Source organism: Nomascus leucogenys, chromosome 19 (assembly GCF_006542625.1).
Source record: "Nomascus leucogenys isolate Asia chromosome 19, Asia_NLE_v1, whole genome shotgun sequence".
In the NCBI taxonomy this organism is placed as follows: domain Eukaryota; kingdom Metazoa; phylum Chordata; class Mammalia; order Primates; family Hylobatidae; genus Nomascus; species Nomascus leucogenys.
This window is the reverse complement of record NC_044399.1, coordinates 65,801,552-65,824,221: the sequence shown is the minus strand read 5'-3', so window position 1 is coordinate 65,824,221 and position 22,670 is coordinate 65,801,552. Positions and strand designations below refer to the sequence as shown.

The 22,670-nt window shown below is 35.7% G+C and overlaps 1 protein-coding gene and 1 pseudogene across 3 annotated transcripts in view; both read left to right on the top strand.

Annotated features, from left to right (window-relative positions):
• The window catches only part of MAP2K4 (mitogen-activated protein kinase kinase 4), a 124,258-nt gene that overhangs the window by 85,025 nt on the left and 16,563 nt on the right, over window positions 1-22,670 (top strand). For all 3 annotated transcript variants that reach the window (XM_003262590.3, XM_003262591.3, XM_030799363.1), the window contains 4 exons: window positions 3,360-3,479; window positions 5,952-6,003; window positions 8,837-8,964; window positions 20,852-20,929. In XM_003262590.3, the coding sequence (XP_003262638.1) occupies window positions 3,360-3,479; window positions 5,952-6,003; window positions 8,837-8,964; window positions 20,852-20,929 (378 nt within the window). The remainder of the gene's footprint in view (window positions 1-3,359; window positions 3,480-5,951; window positions 6,004-8,836; window positions 8,965-20,851; window positions 20,930-22,670) is intronic.
• LOC101177893 lies at window positions 11,032-11,981 on the top strand (annotated as a pseudogene).

The window sequence follows — 22,670 nt, the reverse complement described above, 5'->3', positions numbered from 1 at the left end:
TATGTACTAACATTTGATAATAAACATTTAATTTTTGGCAGTTTGAAATGGTATCTCACTTTTAAAATTGCATTTCCTTGATTGGTGAGATACAGAATTTTTTACATGTATTTAGGCTTTTTTTAAAAAAATTGCCTTTGATATAATTCTACTAAGTTTTGTCTTTCCCTAATTAATTTAGCATAACTCTTTATTATTCAGGATACTGATCTTTTGTTTCTTTACATCCAAATGTTTTTGTCTCTTATTTTTAAACTTTTGGTATGTTGTCCTTGTTTATACACAAGTATTCATTATAATGGGGTTAAATTTAATAGGTCTTATCCTTTGTGATTTGTTGTTTTTATGTGTGTTCTTGGGAAAAATTTTTTTCCTACATAAAAGTCATGGAGAACTCTTAGAAAAAAGTTTTAAACTTTTGCTTTTTGCAAAACCCATTTGGGAGTTTTTGTATATATATTTGTGAATGATTTAATGTCAGAATTTAATGTTTTTCTATGTGGATGGCCAGTTGTCCCAGCAGCATTCATTGAATAATGCATTCTTTTGCTATGATTTGCTTTGTTAACTTCTGTCATATATCAGATTTCTGTATGTGCATGAACTTTTGCCTCTGTTTCTTAGGTGTATTTATCTTTTATTTGTGATTGCTTCATAAAAAGTCTTTGTGTGGTAGGTCAGTATCTCTTCTTTAAAATTATCTTAGTTATTCTTGGCTCTACTTTAATATAAGCTTTAGGGTCAGCTTGTTCAGGTCCTTGAAAACTTTGATTAGAATTTAACTGAATTCTTAGATTAATTTGGGAGAATGCTTCTCATCTTGAATCTTCACATTTGTAATCATGGTCTGCCACTCCGTTTGTTCAGGTTATGGTTATGTCCTTTAGTAACATTTTATATTTGTTTTCATAAAGGTTCTGCCTATTTTATTAGATACATTTCCTGGTGACTTAGTTTATATTTTTATTGAGAATGATATCTTTTAAAGTTTATTTTCTAATTAGTTATTGGTATATGTTATTGGTTATATACAGATCTTTAGGAACCCTTCCTTATGTTACCTTAGTAGTTGAGTTGTTCATCATTCTCCAGCTTTTTTTCCCCCAATAAACCCACATTTATTCTTCTTCTGCATTTCAGACCTGTGGTCATCCTGTTTTCTGCTTGAGCATGACAGTCATGCTGTTGTCACTACTTTTTCAGGCAGCTCAGAGCATTTCATTTTTTAAATGCAGCTCATTGCCATTGTCTTGTTCTCTGTATGACCAAAAGGAACTGTCAGAGAGATAAGAAGGTTACATTAGGTTATGTTCCTTAAAAATTACAAAGACCTCTCTCTGGAGCTCATTGCTCTTTTCTGTCCCCCCTTCTCATCTTCAGTTCTCAGTTTACTTGTTACCTTTATTCTCCCACTCCCATGTCCATCTTTCTCTTTTGTTTGCCCATATTTCCCTTCCTTCTCCCTTCCATTTGATAACTATAGTTTTTAGCACCTGCCAGGCACTTTAGTTTGTGCTTTGCATATGTTAACTCATTTGCCCTTTATCACAGTCCACTGAGGATGGTGAGGCAGTCTCATTTCATAGATGAGGATGCGAGGAGGCCCAAGCTTATATAAGTAGAAAGTAGGAGAGCTTGGATAATATCAGGCTTTTCAGACTCCTAATGTCATTTTTTTTCCACTTTGCTATATTGAGGTTGTTTCTTTCTACTCTTTTTATAAGTGGATGAGGTAAATGTGCTGTATGTGTCTAATAAGATTTTTTTTAGTAAACCTATTTAGATAGTGTCTCTAAAATAAAGCTGTGTCTCTTTTGGGTGGAGGGTGTTACTCGATCTTTCATGATAGCCATTCTCATAGATCACTCTAAAGAAAAAGAGGTTTACAGAGAGAAGAAAGACTTAAATGCAGAAATAATAAGTAAAAGTTTACTATGTCAAATATGCTTTACAAAAACATATTATGTATAGCCATGTATCTACGTGAATGTTCTAGAAAGTGGTCCTATTGTAAGAGTGCATTGCAAACGTTGATAGAAGAAACACATTAGGGACACTGGATTCTATTCATGGGTAGTGTATTGTTCTGGGCAAGTAATTTTACTTTTAACAGGTATTAATCTCCTATATAATCCAAGGATAGGATTGATTATATAATTATTATATAATCGAAGGATAGGAGATTAGTGGGTAGAAAATCTTTGATGATACAGCTGTATTTATAAATAAGTAACAAGATACAGAACTGTATAAGATAATTTTTTAAAAATCATTTTGATAGTATTTTCATTTTTGTAAGGTACTTTGTAGTTCTTGTTCATCTGTGTATCCTGTACTTTTACAGTTATAGTCATGGTGTCTGCTTTTATTTTTTATTTTTTCATGACTCATGCATCTCTCTCATGAACTGTATTCATTTTCAAAAAAATTGATTTTAGATAATCTCTTTAACGTCGTTGTATTCTGTTTTGTGAGATAGTTCATCGGTTTCTAGTTTTGTTTTGTTTTTTCTTTTTGTAATTTATGAAACATTTAAGTTACATTCCAAGTCATAGGATGATTCTATAAAATGGTATCAACACATTTATTTCTGTTTTGTTGTCAAATTGCTTTCAAATTGGTTTAAAACAATCTATAATGCAAGAAATGTTTGAATGATTCAGTTTAATTATAGCCAGCATCCAGTCATTTAACAAGTATTTATTGAGTCTTTGCTCTGGCAGAGGTTACATTCTAGTAGGGAATATATTAGACAAACATAATAAATAAGTAAATTACAGTTTACATTAGAGGATGATGAAGGTTTTACAGAACAGAGCAGGATAAGGGAGTGCCTGATGGGATGACTTGCGCTTTGCATCACTTAAAGTAGGCCTCACTGAGAAGGTGGCATTTGAATAGGGTCTTGAGGCATGGGATTTACTTTATGTATTTTTGTCTTTTTCCTTTTTTTTTTTTTTTTTTTTTTTTTGGCTAATTTAAGAAGTTTATGTAGTCTCTTAAGATTACTGTCATCTATTTTCATTGTTAGTAAGAATGGTTTTCTACACATTTCCTGTTTTTTTTTCTATTTTGGCAAAATTTGAAATTTTTATAAAAGTACAGAAGTTTTCTGTGTAAGCCTGTCCCTGTCGATACAATTAAAAGAGTGGGGAAATTGGCTTTAACTACATTGTTTATGTTTCAACCTGAGTAGAATATTCTGTAGAAGGCTTTAACAAGAAAACAAAAATTATTACTAGTTTGACATTTGAAATAAACAAGAATAAGATTGCTCCTTTCTATTGTATTTCCATTTTAAGTAAAGGCAAGGTGATATTTAAGATGTATAAGAATAACAGATATTTGTTATTTTATAGGGTGACTGTTGGATCTGTATGGAACTCATGTCTACCTCGTTTGATAAGTTTTACAAATATGTATATAGTGTATTAGATGATGTTATTCCAGAAGAAATTTTAGGCAAAATCACTTTAGCAGTAAGTACCTGGTCTTTAAATTATTCGTTGTATATATAGTTATATAGAGATGCTGCTGGAGTTTTGAATGCACATATTTGAGTGTCACTCACAGTACCTTCCTGAAAATAATTCATAGTTAATAACCAGAGACAAAGTCACTTCTGTGGGGTAGTTAACACAACAGGTCATAATGGTCTCGATAAATACTGCCAATGTTCTTTCCCTTTGAATCTCAATGAGTCATAACAGACTGTTCTGTAAATAAAGCTAGGAAAAGCAATTTTCTGTTCATTTTTTTCCTGTTGCTGTAACTATTTTAAAATAGGTTATATTACCACAGTTATCCTGAAATTAATCAGAAACACAGCAGTCTCCTTGAAGCCCCATAATTGAAGCCCCCGGACAAAGTATGTTTACTGTGATTTAAGATTTTGGTTACTCCATAATTGAAGCCTTTGGACAAAGTATGTTTACTGTGATTTAAGATTTTGGTTATTCAGTCTAAACTATTTAAAATTTTGACTAGCAGTTTCAGGGGCCAGTGTTACTACTAAATTTGGTTAATTCACTTTTACCAGAGTACCAAAAAAGAAAATAGGTACTTTTTTACATATGTGTTTATAGTTTTGAAAGTGAATTGATCACTTTGTTTCTTGTTCTGAATCTTTAAGTTGGCAAATGTTTGTAAAATTTTTTTCCTAAAGGAAAAAGATAATTTACTTTTTATAGAGCAAAATTCATAAGATTCTTAGAAACTCCTGAGAATCTGAGCTAATGGCATGTTCTAGGTTAGTTGATATGTAAACTAAATCATACAGGAAATTGTAAAATAGATACTTTGGTTGCATGTAATTTCCTAGTTCTTCCTTACCTGCATACTCCCCCTCCAATGTAGTTCACCAAGATATATACCCTTTCAAATAATTTCATAAGATTTTATGAAATCATTTTATTTTCAAATTTTCTAAAAATAATTGTATAAAAAGAAGCTAACTTAGACTAGAAACTTATTCATTATTTAGCAGGGTATATGAAATTTTACAGTGATTAGTTTAGCCATCTCTCTCTAATATATTAAACCCGTGTTATCTTGAAACTTGTTACTATTCGTAATAATTATAATAATAGAAAAATGGTAATAGCTAATGTTTATTAAATGCTTATTTGCATCAAACTGTTTGTGACATTAAATCTTCATAGCAACTCTATGTGGTAAATAGTGTTACCCCATTTTTATGAATGATAAATCTGAAGCATAGACAGATTAAGTAATTAATGTGTTTTGAAGTATATAAGTGGTAAATGATTTAAATCCAGGCAGCCTGATCCCTGAACCCTGCTCTTAACCGCCGTATAACAGGGTGACCATGAAATTCGAAAACAGAAAATTATTTTATCATATATTGCAATATAAAGAATATATACTGTAAAAAATGATTTATTCCATATTTGCCTAAGTTAAGACTTGGTGATCACTTTATATATATTAAGCACACATGTAGAATTACTTTGTGTTTAGTCTCTTCTTGCTAATTAATAAACCAGCGAACACACAGGCATAGCTATTCACAACAAATTTACGTGTTCTGCATTTCTTGTACCTAGCAGCTTGACGTCAGCAAAGACTTCACCTTACAGCAAATGGTTGGCCTGTTGTTTAGTTCTCCTTTAGTTTGAGGTTGTGTCTCTCTTCCTTCCCTTCCTGAAGAAATGTGTAATTTTCTGATCATGATCAGGGACCAGGCAACAGGATAAATTCCCACGGTGGTGAACAGAGTTACACTAGCTCTTCAAAAATCACCTTGAAGGCTTAGCATCCAATGAGGGTGGATGATGATGAGGAACTGAGAGTTTAGAAAACTTTTTATTTACTACTGGACTTATTTGAAATTGATTTTGTTGCAAGTTATTACTCCTAGTTGAAATGGAACCAACTCAGTGATCATTGTTGTCCTGTTTTTATTTTTGAACATTTTAGAGGCCAGGCACAATGGTTCACGCCTGTAATCCCAGCAGTTTGAGAGGCCGAGGCAGAAGGATCATTTGAGATCAGCTTGGGCAACATAGTGAGAACCCTGTCCCTACTAAAGATGTAAAAAGTTAGCCAGGCATGCATCTGTAGTCCCAGCTACTTGGGAGGCTGTGGTGGGAGCGAGACCCAGTCTCATAATTAAAAGGGGGGAAAAAAAAACAAGGAAATTTTAGGTTGGAGATAGAAAAAAAGATAACATTTTAAATGAATTATTAAATTATAAGTCTAAGTTACTGGGTTTTTTGTTTGAGCTGTCAGGGAACAGCATATAAAGGCAACTAAGCTTTTAGATCTAAAATTATTCAATATCTTTGGTTAACAAGAAATGACAAAATATTGAAATATTAAGCTTAAAATGTATGCAAAGGACTACACGGGATATTACTTGTGATAAACTATTGTGCTGTTTGAATAAAAAGAAACAAGTTGTTTATCCCGTCTCTCCTTTTTCTCCCTAGACTGTGAAAGCACTAAACCACTTAAAAGAAAACTTGAAAATAATTCACAGAGGTGGGTATGGATTGGTATTTTTTTAATAGAAATTAACCTTTTTCTCCTAATTGGTGAAACAGTAATTGAAAATTACAGTGTCACTGTATAAACTTTCCTAAAATATTTGTATTTTTAGCAAAAAATGCTTTATGTACTCTAAAACTCTATTACTACTATTTTTTTCTTTGGGATTCAATAAATTTCAGTCTATCTTAGTATGTTGGACTTAGAAACTGAAATAGATTTTGCTGCACGTTGTTATTACTATTAGTTGAAAATAATTATTCATTTGCCTGATAGATAATTTTTTTTGCATACAAATAAGGCATCGAGGTGGTCCTGTGGACATTCAAAGAAGAATCTGAGGGATAGTACCCTCAAGCATTTTAAAGGCACGCTATCCCTGTCTGTTGTTTCTTCTTCACATTAGAGGATGTTTCTAAATTGAGAGAAATCTTTTAATTAGTATTATAAGTTGAAATTTCTCTAAAGCATGTTGTATTTGTGTAAACAGTGATCTTGCCCTTATTAGATACATATTCAAATGAAGCATTTGATGTAGTTGAAGGCCAAACCTAGAAAAGTAGTAACCCTGTGGGAATCCTGAATTTAATCCAGCAAATAGATGAAGTGCCTGCTTTACTTATTACTGTGCTAGACTCAGGGTAATGAGGTGCTGGCTTTGAGGAAACACACCGGATCACTACCCCTCAGCAAATTTGTAATGGAAAAACCTAAGACAGTATGTGGCAGTGTGTGATTTAGCCTGACAGTAAATAGGAAGGTAAGTAAAATGTCAAAATGAAGAAAAGTGAAAAATTTCTAACTCTGGGAGACAATTTCTAGTGGTTAAAGAAATTAGTAATTGGACCATATATTTAAGTTCCTTTGTTTGTGGTTGACACTAGGCCACTGAAATTAGTGAACCTTGAACATCAGTAAATTTTATTTAATTTTGTTTGGCTTAATGTTTGTTAGAAATAATATCATTTTTTCTTTTGGCCTAAAATTATATAGAGTTAGGTCCCTAAACAAAATTCTTTGTTTCTCTTGTATTTCTTCTTGTTCTTGGCTTGATAATTTTTTTTCCCTTCTTTGTTAGCTGTGTTCTATAATTATGAGAGTAGCACCTTTGAGGCATTTGATAGTTACCTTAGGGATACTTACTGATCACAGTAAAGCACCAAGGTACTGCCTGGGGAGTAGTTGAATAAAATAAAAAAATCTTCAGAAGTAACTTTTATTGTTCTCTTACTAAATAAAGTAATGAGTTTATAGCCATCTTTTATCAGTTAGGATCAGTTAGCTTTTTTGTTGGAGTCAGTGCTTTTGATTACAAGTAATAGAAAATCCTGATAACTCTCTTTAAACTTCAGGGAAATTCATTATCTGTTATAATAAGTCAAAAGATGGGGTGGCTCAAAGCACAATATCACTAAGGGTCAAGTTTGCTCCTCTTGCTTCTGTCCTCCTTCATGTGTTACCTCTGTCCTCAGGGTAGTAACAACTAGAGCAGTTCCCGCTATCATGTCTAGGTGTGGCTGCCTCGTGAAGAAGAGGTGCTCTCATGCTGTGGCAGCTCTGTAGGGAGTATGGAAACTTTTCCCACGTCTCTAATACCTTTTCTTGGCTCATTCACCAGAAGTGCCTTATGCCCTTAAACCAGCTACTATCAAGAAGCATGAGACTACCCTTATAAAACTTATACCAGCCAACAGCCAGGTTTTCGAAGTGTGGATGTTGATGAGAAGAGATACCTCAATAAAACACAGGTTCTGTTAGAAAGTATGGATGGGGCTGGGCATGGTGGCTGACACCTGTAATCTCAGCTCTTTGGAGACCAAGGCAGCTGGATCACTTGAGGTCAGAAGTTTGAGACCAGCCTAGCCAACATGGTGAAACCCCATCTCTACCAAAAATACAAAAATTAGCCGGGTGTGGTGGCGCATGCCTGTAATCCCAGCTACTCGGGAGGCTGAAGCAGAATACTCGATTGAACTTGGGAGGCGGAGGTTGCAGTAAGTGGGGATTGCACTCCAGCCTGGGTAAAAAAGAGTGAGACTCTGTCTCAAAAAAAAAAAAAAAAAAAAAAAAAAGAAAGCATGGATGGTTAGGAATGGATGTTTGATAGGCCCACAGCTGTTTCAATCATGGTAAGAGATCTTTACTGAATTTTTTTGTGGATCACCTTCTGAGTTACATTTACATGTTTTCTGCATCCTATATTTTAAAACCTTATTTTTTATTCATTGAGCCAGGATAGTGACAAGGACATGGATAAAACGACTGAGCTATGGATAGAGAATTAGTTGGCACATACTGTTAGTGACTTGACTCAATGAGAAAGAGATTTGACATTCCTTATATTTTGACTGTTATGCAGTGAATCTGGACTAAGTAAATCAATGTGCAAGCCTCTTGAAAACAATTTAATGCCTAAATTTCTTGTGAAAATTTTTTTTGATATTCAGTTTTTAAGCACTGGCATTCAGAAAATTGTTTTCCTTTCTCATTTTCAATAGAAGAAAACCATTGTTTTTTCTGTGTTTTATAAATATGAAGATGTTAAGAGAAAAATCAATCCCCATCTATATCTTACAGATTAATAAGATGTTTGTGAAATGACTTTTGCCATTACATTTACACAATTATAGTTATTAAAGCTACATGTTTAAAACATGAATAATTATTGTATGTGATAAATGAAGATGTTTTTACTTCTTATATATCTGAATTTAAGGACTTGACCACTTATGTTGTCTAAGGTTTTTCAATATTTTTGCTTAAAGTGAAGCCTTATATCACTTAGGAAGAAGCTAATTGTATACTGAATAATATCTATGTCTTGCAGATATCAAACCTTCCAATATTCTTCTGGACAGAAGTGGAAATATTAAGCTCTGTGACTTCGGCATCAGTGGACAGCTTGTGGACTCTATTGCCAAGACAAGAGATGCTGGCTGTAGGCCATACATGGCAGTAAGTGTTAAGTCCAGGCCTTCTTGCTTGATAGTCATTGCACAGAGAGCCTGTGCTCTTTTGTGCTGACCATTAGTCATATGGTTTTACCATGAAACTGCTAGAATATTTCCCTTACCTTAAGGCCCAAGCTCAGGTCCTAGCATCTCCATGAAACTTTGCTAAATTATCCCAGTCAGCTCCTGTCTTCATTGTCTTGCTTTATTTCTCTTACTTGGTATTTAGCAGTTGTGGTCTTCTCTGATTATTGTTTTTTCATTATATTCAACTCAACTCATTAAACAGATGTTAACTTCTCAGAAAGTTCCCACCATCCCTTAGTGAGACAAATGGGAAGCCTTGAGTTCATTAGCAGAATTCACTGTGTATTAACAGAATCTGAAGCTGTATGTTTTGAATATTGTTAGTCCCTTTTTTAGGGGTAGATGAAGCACACCAACAAATGCAAAGGTAGAGGCCTTCAGTATTTTGAAACCTGGAGCCTCTTTTCCTGCAAAAAGACAGATGTACACTATCCATCCATAGATATCACACTCATCTTACCCCAGTATATTTGCATACAGTGTTCCTACAGCCTGGATTTTGATCTGTATTTGAATGAAAATGTAGTGTCTGTATTTCAGACATTTCCCTAGGTGTTAATGTCTTTCTTCAATGTTGCCATGGTTCTTTGGGGACCAGCACACTACTAAATGTGACACATAAGGTTTTGTGGTTGTTTCTTGAGGACTTCCTGCCAGCAGCATTTCTTTCCATCTTTGTAGACTCTTTTAAACTAAAGATAAGCTTAGAATTGAATAAAATTGTTCTTTCTTGGTTTCCTCCTTGATATATGTTTTCAAACCTAGTCTATAAATAACAAAAAAGTAAGAGTCACAGGCTAGATATTATAGGTGTTCTAGATTGTTTATGAATGGGTAGGCTTAGTGCTACTACAAATTCAACTTACTGCGTTTTTCAATCCTCTTTTGGTTTTGTTATATCTTCCCATATCACTTTTTCTTCAGATGAACATGTAAAAGGGGTGTGTGTGTGTGTGTGTGTAGACACCTAACCTGTGTGGTAAGACCTTTTAAACTTTTGGTTTTGTGGATGTTGACTGGCTGTGCAGATTTCTTGACTCAGTTTGGAAGATCATTTGTTTATCGTGATAACTAGGGATAAATGGCACAATCGTTTCAAAGGCAAGAAATAAAAAAAATTAGACATGGACCATTTGGGAAATGTGATTTACATATTTATTAAGGATACCCTGAGAATGAACTGAAATTGTTATCTACAGTTTTAGGGCTTGTCTCAATACTAACAGTGACTAAATGTTTTTGTTGTGTGACACTGACTAAGAATTATATTTGATTGAAGCAGGCTTTGAAAATGCAATTGCAGCCCAGATAAAGTAGAATATTTTGAATTCAGCTTTTAAAGAAAGACTCAGACTTTCTTTAAAACAGACTTTCTTCATTCTTGTGCAGAGATATGCTTTGCAGGCCCAGGAGATGTAAGACTTCTGCTTTCCTGCTGACCTTCATCTGTGGAACACAAAGGCTGATAAACTCTCTGCCTCTAATCTTTACTGGACCAAATGAAATTCTTCTGTCCATTCTCATCTTTCAAAGCCTATTATAGATAGACAAGAACTCAATCAATGTTAATTTTAAAAGCCTTCAAGTGGTTTGACTTTTCTTCAAATATTGACAAAACCTATCGGAGGTATATCATTTTATTTGAGATTTATAATTGTCTTTAGTCTACAGGACTTAGGATTACTCATTAGATTGTGCAACATAAAAAAGTAAATAAAATGTAGAGTTTACACATAAATTTTCCCGTAGATTGATTTCTTGTAAACATTTTCCCAACTCCATACCCTCATACAGGTACACAGTCTTATGTGGCTTAACCATGGGAATATGTTCTGAGAAGTGTGTTGTTAGGCAATTTTGTTGTGCAAAATCATAGAGTGTACTTACATAAACCTAGATGGTATAGCCTACTACACACATAGGCTATATGGTACAGCCTATTGCTTCTAGGCTACAAGCCTATACAGCATGTTACTGTACTAAATACTGTAGGTAATTATATCACAACAGTAACTATTTGTGTATCTAAATATAGAAAAGGTACGGTCAAAATATGGTATAAAGGAGGTAGAGGCGACAGGCCGGAGGAAAGATGGAAGACTACCAGGCTGCAGAGGAGACTGCTTTTGTTGTTGATGAAGTGAGCAAATTGTAAAAGAGGCTATAGAAAGCACAATTGGTGGTATCGCTTATCAACACAGCAAAGTGAACCAGTGGACAACAAATGCAGTAGAACAAACTTCAAGCCAACTCACCAAGCTGGGAAAACCACTTAAATACATTGTGACCTGTGTAATTATGCAAAAGAATGGAGCTGGATTACACATGGCAAGTTCCTGCTTCTGGGACAGCTCTGCTGCCAGGAGTTGCACTGTGCGATGGGAGAATAAAACCATGTACTGCATCGTCGGCACCTTTGGACTGTGTATTGGACCTCCTAGTCCAGCCTATGACCTTCCTCTGGTAGTTCATCTTCTAACACCAGCTATGAATTGAGTGAACTCTTTTCTCATTGTTTTTAAGTCTGTTTTGTGGCACTCTCAAAATGTAGAGAAAAAAAAACAAATGACCGCACTGTTACATGAACTGTGTGCTGAAGTCAGATGAGTATCCCTGTAGGTCGCCTGCAGCCTGCATTGCCACTTGTAACTCTGAATATTTCTTTTCAAAGGTGCTAAAATCTGAAATCTGCTAGTGTGAAACTTGCTATACTCTCTGAAATGATTCAGATACACTAATTTTCCATACTTTATACTTTTGTTAGAATAAATTATTCAAATCTAAAAAAATATGGTATAAAAAATAAAGAATGGTTCACTGGTATAAGGCGCTTATGAATGGAGCTTACGGGATTAGAAGTTGTTCTGGATGAGTCAGTGAGTGAGTGGTAAGTGAATTTGCAGGCCTAGGACGCTACTGTAGACTTTATAAACACTGTACACTTAGGCTACATGACATTTATAAAAATTTTTTTCTTCAGTAATAAATCTGAGTGTACTGTAACTTTTTTACTTTATACACTTTTTAATTAAAAAAATTTTTTTTTACTTTTTTGTATTAACACTTAGCTTAAAACACAAACACACTGTACAGCCATACAAAAATATTTTCTTTCTTTATATCTTTATTCCGTAAGGCTATTCTGTTTACTTGTTTATTCTTTTTAAGCTTTTTTGTTAAAAACTAAGACATCATCCTAGGTCTGTACATGGGCGGGATCAATCACTGTCTTCTACATCCACATCTTGCCCCACTGGAAGGTCCTCAGGGGCAGTAACACGCAGGAAGCTGTCATCTCCTATGATATCAATGCCTTCTTTGTAATACCTCCTGACAGACCTGCCAGAAGCTGTTGATAGTTAACTTTTTTTTTTTAATAAGTAGAGGGACATCAAGTATAGTGTACTGTACATAATTGTATGTGCTATACTTTTAAATGACTGGCAGTGCAATAGGTTTGTTTAAAACAGCATCACCACGAGCGTGAGTAATGTGTCACTCTACGTTATGAGGGCTGTAGTGTCATCAGGAGATAGGAATTTTTCAGCTCCATTATAACCTTATGGGACAACCTTTGTATATGTGGTCTGTCGTTGACCAAAATGTTGTCTTGCAGCACAAGACAATTTCTGTATGTGGGTATGGATGTGCCAAACCACCTGAAAGTTAGTTGCAGATATCATGCATTTTATTCTAAACACTTCAGTGCATATCTCCCGAGAAAAAGACCATTCTTCTACATAACCACGATATCATTACCACACCTAAAAAAAAACAAACAAGAATGTCATCTTTGAGCATCCCCATTCCAAAAATTCAAAACCCAAAATGCTCCCAAATATGAAACGTTACCAGCACTAGTATGACCCAAGTGGAAAATTCACCTGACCTTACGCAATGGGTCACATTCAAAATGCAAGTGCACCACAAGTTAAAAAAAGACCCTTGTGGCCCCCTTTAGCTGCAATATATCTTTTCCACACATGCCCAGATTTTCGCCACATAAGCATGCCTACAAAGGGTAATAAAATGGCATGTATGCAGGCCAGATGTGCTAATGACAGGTTCCACCCTATACCCCACATGGGGCCAAGACCTATCTGCATTACTCACTGTATTTTTTGGGTTTTTTTGCTCATTTTTTGCTCAGTAGCTTAAAGTTAATGTTGAAAATGTCAAAGAGGCCTGCAGATACCCCTAGAGAGACAGCAGTTTGTTAAAGGGGATAAAGGGGAAGTGTTTATGTTTATAGCACAGAAAGTCAAGCTGTTAGAGAAACTGGACAATGGTGTAAATGTGAAATGTCTTACAGAAAAGTGTGGTGTTTGTATGAGCACCATATATGACCTGAAGAAACAGAAGGAGAAACTGCTGAAGTTCTGTGCTGAAAGTGATGAACAAAAGTTACTGAAAAATAGAAAAACACCGCCTAATAGCTAAAAATGAAGATCTTGGTAATGTATTAAAAGAGTGGATCTGTCAGACTCATAGTAAACACATGCCACTTGATGGTGTGCTCATCATGAAATGAACATCTATCATGAAGAACTGAAAATTGAAGGGAACTGTGAAGATTCAACAGACTGGTTATAGAAATTTAAGAAAAAACATAGCATTAACTTTTTAAAGATTTATGGTGATAAAGCATCTGCTGATCATGAAGCAGTGGAGAAATTCATTGATGAATTCACCAGGGTTATTGATGATGAAAAGTCAACATCAGAACAGGTATAATGCTGATGAAACATCACTGTTTTGGCATGATTGCCCCAGAAAGACACTACAGCTGATGAGACAGCCCCTGCAAGATTTAAGGATGCCAAGGGCAGAAAAACTGTGATGGGATGTGTTAATGCAGTAGGCCCATATAGGTATAAATCTATAGGAGGCAAAAGCTTGCATCCTTCCTGTTTTCAAGAAGTGAATGTCTTACCAGTCCATTATTATGCTAATCAAAAGGCCTGGATCACTCGGGATACCTTTTTCTGATTGGCTTCATAAACATTTTGTTCCAGTGCCTTACGCTTATTGCAGGGAAGCTGGACTGAAAGAAGACTGAAAGATTTTGTTATCCATTGACAACTGTTCTGCTTATGCCGCAACCGAAATTCTCATAAAAAATAATGTTTATGCCATGTACTTTCACCCAAATGGGACTTCATTAATTCAGCCATGTGACCAGGATATCCTTAGATCAGTGAAGGGTAAATATAAAAACACTTTCTTGAACATCATGCTAGCAGCAGTGAACAGTGGCGTGGGTGTGGAAGGTTTTCAGAAGGCGTTTAGCGTGAAGGATGTCATACATGCTGTTGCCAGCACTTGGCCAACAGTGACTAAGACACAGGTGTGCCTGCTTGGCATAACCTCTGGCCTGTGACTATTCAGTGATGATGATGATGATGAACAAAGTAGTGACTTGGATGGATTCCATATGTTAAAGTGAGAAAAAAATGATATCTGGCCTCCTTTTATATGCAAAAAATATATCTTTAGAGTCTCAGTAAACTGAAAGAAGGGGATATCAAAGTTTTTATTATCAAATAATGAAACTTCAGTTTTTCATTTATTGACCAATGATGAAATAGCTGAAATGGTTCTGAATCAAGGTAAATGTGATACTTAGTGATAATGAAGATGACTTTAACACCGAGGAAGAAATGCCCATAGACAAAGTGCACATTCTGCATATCAAAAGAAACTATCAACAGAGTAAACGGGCAATCTACAGAATGGGAGAAAATATTTACAAACTATGTGTCTCACAAAGTTCTAATATCCGGCATCTATAAGGAACTTAAATTTATAAGAAAGAAAACAACCTCATTAAAAAGTGGGTAAAGGACATGAACAGACACTTTTCAAAAGAAGACATGATGCATCCAACAAGCATATGAAAAACACAATGTCACTGATTATTAGAGAAATGCAAATCAAAACCACAATGAGCTACATCTCACACCAGTCAGAATGGCTGTTAAAAAAAGTCAAAACAACAGATGCTGGTGAGGTTATGGAGCAAAAGGAATACTTATATACTGTTGGTGGAAATGTAAATTAATTCAACCATTGTGGAAAGCAGTGTGGTGATTCCTCAAAAAGCTAAAAACAATTGTCATTCAACCCAGCAGTTCCATTACTGGAATTGGGTATATACCAAAAGGAATAGAAGTCATTCTGTCATAAAGACACATACACACATATGTTCATTGCAGCACTATTCACAATAGCAAAGACATGTAATCAACCTAAATGCCCATCAGTGGAAGACTGGATAAAGAAAATGTGGTACATATACACTGTGGAATACTCTACAGCCATAAAAAAGAATGAGAGTATGTCCTTTGTGGGAACATGGATGGAGCTGTAGGCCATCCATTAATATCTAAGGATACTTAGCAATCTAATGCAGGAACAGAAAATCAAATACCACATGTTCTCACTCATAAGTGGGAGCTAAATGATGAGAACACATGGACACAAAGAGCAACAAAACAGACACTGGGGCCTACTTGAGTGTGGGAGGTGGGAGAGGATCAGAAAAAATAACTATCGGGTACTAGGCTTAGTAACTGGGTGACCAAATGGTCTGTACAACAAACCCCTGTGGCATGAGTTTACCTATATAACAAACCTGCATCTGTAATCCTGGGCCTAAAGTAAAAGTTTTAAAAAAATAAAAATTAGGCCAGGCACAGTGGCGCATGCCTGCAATCCCAGCACTTTGGGAGGCCAAGGTAGGCGTATCACTTGAAGCCAGGAATTCAAGACAAGCCTGGCCAACATGTGAAACCCCATCACTACTAAAAATACAAAAATTAGCCAGGCACAGTGGCACATGCCTGTAATCCCAGCTACTCAGGAGGCTGAGGCATGAGAATTGCTTGAACCTGGGAGGCAGAAATTGCAGCAAGCTGAGATTGTGCCTCTACACTCCAGCCTGGGCAACAGAGCAAGATTCTGTCTCAAAAAACATATATATAAATAAAAAGAAAAAAAACTAAAAACTAAAAATAAAAAAAATGGAAACAAGCTCCCTCATCCCCCCCCCCAAAAAAAAGAAAAAATGCTCTTGATTAAAATGTGTAATGGACTTATTAAAGGGTTAGAGCAGTATGCATTCATAACACAACAAGAAATCATGTCAATTTGTAAAGCTGAAGAGAGACTCCTGAGACAAAAACCATTGTTAACGAGGCAGATGACTTGGGAGGAAACATTTTACAAAGCCATCTAGCAGAATGCCTCCTCATTACTAGAGGACCCACTTCTGGCCCCTCAAATGCTTCTGATGTTTCTTCTCACCTAAAAAAATAAAATACAGTGTAAAATAGCCTTTTAATCAAAACACAGCATCATAGTTGGAGGTTGAAAGCCTGCAGCTGTTGGTTGTTGCTGCTGTAGAACAGCTGATGCAGGTATTCTGGCGATGCTACTGTGCTGCTTAGTTCCTCAGAACTCATTGTTTTTCACTGTATTGATACGTCATATTTTTTACTGTTAAGTATTTGTGTGTGAACAAGTGTAAGACAATGATTGCCTATTAATAGCATGTAAATTCCGAGTCCGGAATGATGGTGATGCCCAGCAACCACAGATTATCTACCTGGGTGGCTGAGATAGTGACACTTTTGCTTTTTGGTGCTTCAGTGTACACAAACTTTGTTTCATGCACAAATTTATTTAAAATATAATATCAAATTACCTTCAGGCTATGTATATAGTTGTATATGAAACATAAATTTCACATTTAGACTTGGGTCCCATCCCCAAGATATATTATTATGTATATGCAAATATTCCAAAATTTGAAAAAATCCGAAATCGAAACACTCAGGTTCCAAGCTTTTTGGATGAGGATTTTGGATGAGGAATACTCAATCTGTATTATCTAATACATAGTTCATACTCAGATTTCCCATATGTCAAAAAAACTCTTTTAACTGTCAATCCAGGGTCACATTAAGATTCCATACCAGCTACTCAGGTGGCTGAGGCAGGAGAATGGCGTGAACCCGGGAGGCGGAGCTTGCAGTGAGCCGAGATCGCTCCACTGCACTCCAGCCTGGGCGACAGAGCGAGACTTCGTCTCAAAAAAAAGAAAAAGGATTCCACATTGATTTTAGTTGTTACATTCTTTATTTTAATATATACTGGGCCTGATCATTCTTTTTGTTTTCTGTGACATTGGCGGTTTTGGAAGTGTTTTCAGAAAGTCTCGCGTTCTTATAATATCTGATTGTTCCCTCATGATTAGATTCAGACTACAACTATTTTTAGACATGCATACTTCATGTATGAGGAGTGCTTTTTATTGCATAACATTGCAAAGCACATAATGGTTACTATTTAATGTTTACAGACATTCCTTTTTTTAAAGCAGTTAAAACAGTTGCAGAATAGAAACTGGTATGTTTCTCTATTCATTTAGGTCTTCTTGCCATCTCTCAGAAATGTTTTGTAGTTTTCAGTGTGCAGCTTTTGAAGACCTTTTAAATTTATTTCTAAGAAATTCATGGTTTTTCGATACTGTGAAAGGAAAATAAAAACTTGGGACCCCAATTTACTATGCCAAAACAAAAAATTCAGATGAAAGCTGAGTGATGTAAATAAAAAACTGCCTTTCCTTTTTGTTCTTAAGCAGATAGCTACAGATAAAGTGTTAAATATCTCCACAGGTAGCTATTCTGTTCACCTTATCTTATTTAAGTGCTAATTTACTGAGGATGAGAGGAATACATAATCGACTATTCCGTCCTTGCTCCTTTTCTCTTGCAACATATGGATTCAGTAATGTGATCACACCCTCCCTCGTCCCCCTGCTGCCTGCTTTTCTCCTTTAATTATTGAAGCCCTCAAAATCATATTTGGAGAAAGGCACAAACTTCCCTTTCAGGCATGTCCTTAACCTTGGCAAAATAAACTTCTAAATTGATCGAGACCTGTCTCAGATTTCTTTTTGTCTTAGAATACTGTTATTGGGAATGGAATTAAAAATATTTTCCGATATCTTGCTATTATTATATAGAAATACAGCTGCTTTGCATGTGTTAACATTGGACCCTGTGACCTTGCTAGTTTAGTTTTACTATTAGTTTCAGTAGGAATTTTCTGTGTCTGTGAATAAAGGTAATGCTTGTTTTCCCCCTTGCCTTTCTATACTGGCTGGGTCCTCCAGTAGAATGCTGAATAGTGATAGTAGGCGTATTTGCCTTATGTCCAATATTAATTAAAAAGAAAGTGTTCTATATTTCACTAGTAAGTATAATGTTAACTCTTGGTTATTTTAGATGCCCTTTATGGAAATGAAGATGTTTTCCTCTCTTAGTGTGTTGTTATTTCTGTTGTTATTAGTGGGTTTTAAATTTTGTCAGATGCTAATTCTACATTTATTGAGATGATCACATTATTTTCTTCCTTTCTATAAATAATGGTGCATTGCATTGATTTTCAAGTATTAAGCTAGTATTGTATTCTTGAGATAAACTCTACTTGGTTATGATACATTACCTCTTTGTATGTTGCTGTATTAGGTTTGCTCATATTTTGTTATTTTTGTGTCTTTGTGTACAAGGGCTATTAATTGTCTTGTAATGACTTTGTCAGGTTTTCAAAAATCGTTATGCTGGCCTCGTGAAATGAGTTGGGAAGCATACCGTCTCTCACTTTTTTGAAAAAAAAATTTGCGTAAGACCAGTGTTATTTCTCGCATATTTGAAAAGAGTTCACCAGTGAGCCCTTCTGGGTGTGGACTTTTCTTTCTGGGCAGGTTTTTAATAACATTCATTAAGTAACATAGTTTAAAGGTTATTCACACTTTGATATTCTTTTTGGTAGGTTTTCATTTTCAGAAAATATTTCTATTTCATCTATTTCTGTAAGAACAGTAGTAATGCCCCCTCATTCTGATTTTAATAATTTCTTTTTCTGTGGGTCAGTCTAGCCAAAGGTGTGTCCATTTTATTGATCTTTTCAAAGTACTGTTGGTTTTCTTGACTTTTCTCTATTGGTTTTCTATTCCTGTTTTACTTGTCTTCACTTTACTTTTTCTTACATTCTTCCTCCTGCTTGCTTTGGGTTTCATTTGTTCTTTTTTTCCTAATTCTTTAAGCTATAAAGTAGGTTTGATTTGAGATGTCTTCTCTTCTAATGTATGCATTTTACATTATAAATTTTCTTCTGAGCACTACTTCTGCTATATCCCACAAATTTTGGTAAGTTGTAATTTCATTTTCATTTAGTTCAATTTTTTAACTATTTTTTGAGACTTTTTTGATCCATTTGTCATTTAGAGGTGTGTTGTTAAATCTCCAAATATTTGAAGACTTTGCAGATATCTTCCTGTTACTGATTTCCAATTTATTTATTTTGTGATCTGAGAACATGCTTTGCATGCTTTCCATCTTTTAAAACGAGGTGTGTTTTATGCCCCAGAATGTGGTCAGGATTAATGAATGTTCCATGCTAGTTTGGGGGAAATGTTGATTTTGATGATGTTGGATGGAGTATTTTTTCTCTTGGTTGAATATCTGGGATTTTAATGTGTACCTTATCAGGCAAATACATATATTTACAACAACAACAACAACAAAACCAAAGTAAATAGCTTACAGTGAATTTTATGCAGCACAGTACTCATGCTCAAAGCAATATACAGAGGTCTTTAGTTGATGCTCACAGGCAGAGAATGTAACACAGTCAACTATTATGCTTCTCTGGGCATTTCTTTCAACAGCAGTTACTCTCAGACTTAGCGAAGGATCCATTGTCAACTCTGTGCCACCAGGACCCTCTCTCTCTCTTCCCTTTTCCTGACACATCATTTAGATGGTCCCTAATTTCAAGGAAATGTAAAGATGTTCCTTTCACAGAATTTACTAAAAATGATTTCTGCAGTACATAGGATAAGATATTACTGTCTTGGCAGTGCTTTAATTTGGCTACAAATGACTAACAGACAAATATCTTTACACATATGTGTAGTGATAAATTTAGCTTTATTATGAAGTATGGGTGGAATAATTGTGATAAATTTAGCTTTTGTTTTGCTTTTGTGTCTCAAATATATTGTGGTACGGCCTCATCCACCAAACAAAGTCTTTTAAAAATCGAAGACAGTCTTTTTTGTTTGTTTGTCACTCATTGCCACAAATTTGACCTAATTCTTTTTTTTTAATCTTTTTATTTTTTAATTTTTTTTTTGAGATGAAGCCTCGCTCTGTCTTCCAGGCTAGAGTACAGTGGCGTGATCTCAGCTCACTGCAAGCTCCGCCTCCCGGGTTCACGCCATTCTCCTGCCTCAGCCTCCTGAGTAGCTGGGACTACAGGCGCCTGTCACCATGCCCAGCTACTTTTTTGTACTTTTAGTGGAGACGGGGTTTCACCATGTTAGCCAGGATGGTCTCGATCTCCTGACCTCACGATCTGCCTGCTTTGGCCTCCCAAAGTGCTGGGATTACAGGCGTGAGCCACTGCACCTGGTGACCTTGTAATTCTTTATGTTTTCCAGTTTTCTTTGTTTGTCTCCCTCTTCCCTCAGCTTCAGCTTTGTAAATGCCTTTGAGTCTTTGGGGGGAATAGTTAAATCGGAATTGTTTAGTGTTCTCTTTATGGAAGTAGCCATTAAGTTTTGTGTTGTTTGTTTTTATGATAATGATGACTTCCTATTACTTCCATTCTGACCCTAGACATGGATTCCTCTAGGAATATACTGGCATTTTGGCTGTCTACCCAGCTGTCGCTTCTATTTGCCTATTCCTTGAGAGTAAGGCAATTAATAACTTACACTTGTCTTTATGTTCCAGCCTGAAAGAATAGACCCAAGTGCATCACGACAAGGATATGATGTCCGCTCTGATGTCTGGAGTTTGGGGATCACATTGGTATGTTTATGCTGATTCAACCTTGCCACAGTAGCGTAACAATAAGAAATTTAGAAGTGAAAGAAAACTTAATCAGACTTCCCCCTTTGTTAAGAACTATAATCACAGACACTATGGTTTTAAGTCGCTGAAAATAAAAAAGTATGTATTTATTTACTTTAAAAATCAAATGAGACTTGATTATTTCCCTTGAAGTTATGTGAAGTGTCTAGAGCCCTTTAATGTTTTAACTGGATCTCTTGGCCACAGATAATAGGAGTCAACTATTATCTGCAACTGCACTAAGAATGGGAACAGGAGAAGCCAGCTTACCTGCAGTCAATTCGTTGATGAAGGCACATAGGCTTCTCCCATCTCAGGCAAGGTGTAGTATGTCCAGTAATACTGTATATAGTGTGTATATTAAGTATACATATTTTTATGTGTGGAAAATAGTTTCTACTTGCAATATTCTATTCACTGAATAGAAAAATCACAAGTGAATGAGCTGAAAGTAATTCAGTTTTTGAGGGACAGTATATTAGTCCATTCTCACACTACTGTAAAGAATTACATGAGACTGGGTAATTTATGAAGAAGACAGGTTTAATTGCCTCACAGCTCCACAAGTCGTACAGGAGCCGGGGAGAGAGAGAGTGAAGGGGAAGGTGCCAGACACTTTTAAACAACCAGGTCTCATGAGAACTCTATCATGAGACAGCACTAGGGGGATGGTGCATTAGAAACCACCCTCATGATCCAGTCACCTCCCACCAGGCCGCTCCTTCAACACATAGGGATTATAATTTGACATGAAATTTGGGTGGGGACACAGAGCCAAACCATGTCAGACAAGAACTACCTAGGTGATAATTCTAAATGAAAGTTCTACCTTAGAACAACACTGAGAAAGAAAAATAAGAAAGCTACTTAGTTTGCAACCAGCAAGCGCAATTATATAAACTCTTCTTACCTATGGACTGTATTGATATTTTGGTTTCATTTAAAATATCTATATTAGTTCAGGCTGCTCCAACCAAATGCTGACCCCTGGGCGATAATCTTATCAAGAACAGAAATTTCTCACAGTTTCGGAGGCTGGGAAGTCCAAGATCAAGGCACTGACAGATTTGGTGGCTAGTGAGGGCTTGCTTCCTGGTTCATAAACAGCCGTCTTCTTGTTGTGGTCTCACATGGCAGTAGAGGCAAGAGAGCTGTCTGGGGTCTTTCTTACAAGGGCCCTAATTAGATTCATGAGGGTTCCACCCTTGTGACCCCATCACTTCCCAAAGATCCACCACCAAATACCATCACATTAGGGATTAGGCTTCAACATATGAATTTGTTGGGGGGTGGGGACACACAAACATTTAGTCTCTAGCAGTATCTTTGCTGGTTTCCTTTTTACCAAATTTTGTTTTGAAGTCTTAGGTTTATTTTCTTGTGCTTACTGTTCTACTAGGATTTGCTGGGTTTTTCTGATTTGGGATAGCTTCTTTAGCTGCTTCTACATTGAAGGTGAATTTTCTTATCCCTAGATGAGGCTGTCCTGTAGGTAGGCAGGCCAATCCTATTCTTTCGTTTTCTCCCATTTTCAGTTTTTGCTACCTAAGACTCTATATCCCAGAAATACACAGGTTCAGAGCAATAAGCTTTTTTTGTAGCTTATTAAATAATCTTCATTTGTTTATTGGTATTACATGTTTCTAGGATCTTCTCTGTGATCAGAAGCACATACCCTTGTTAGTTATTCTTGATGAAT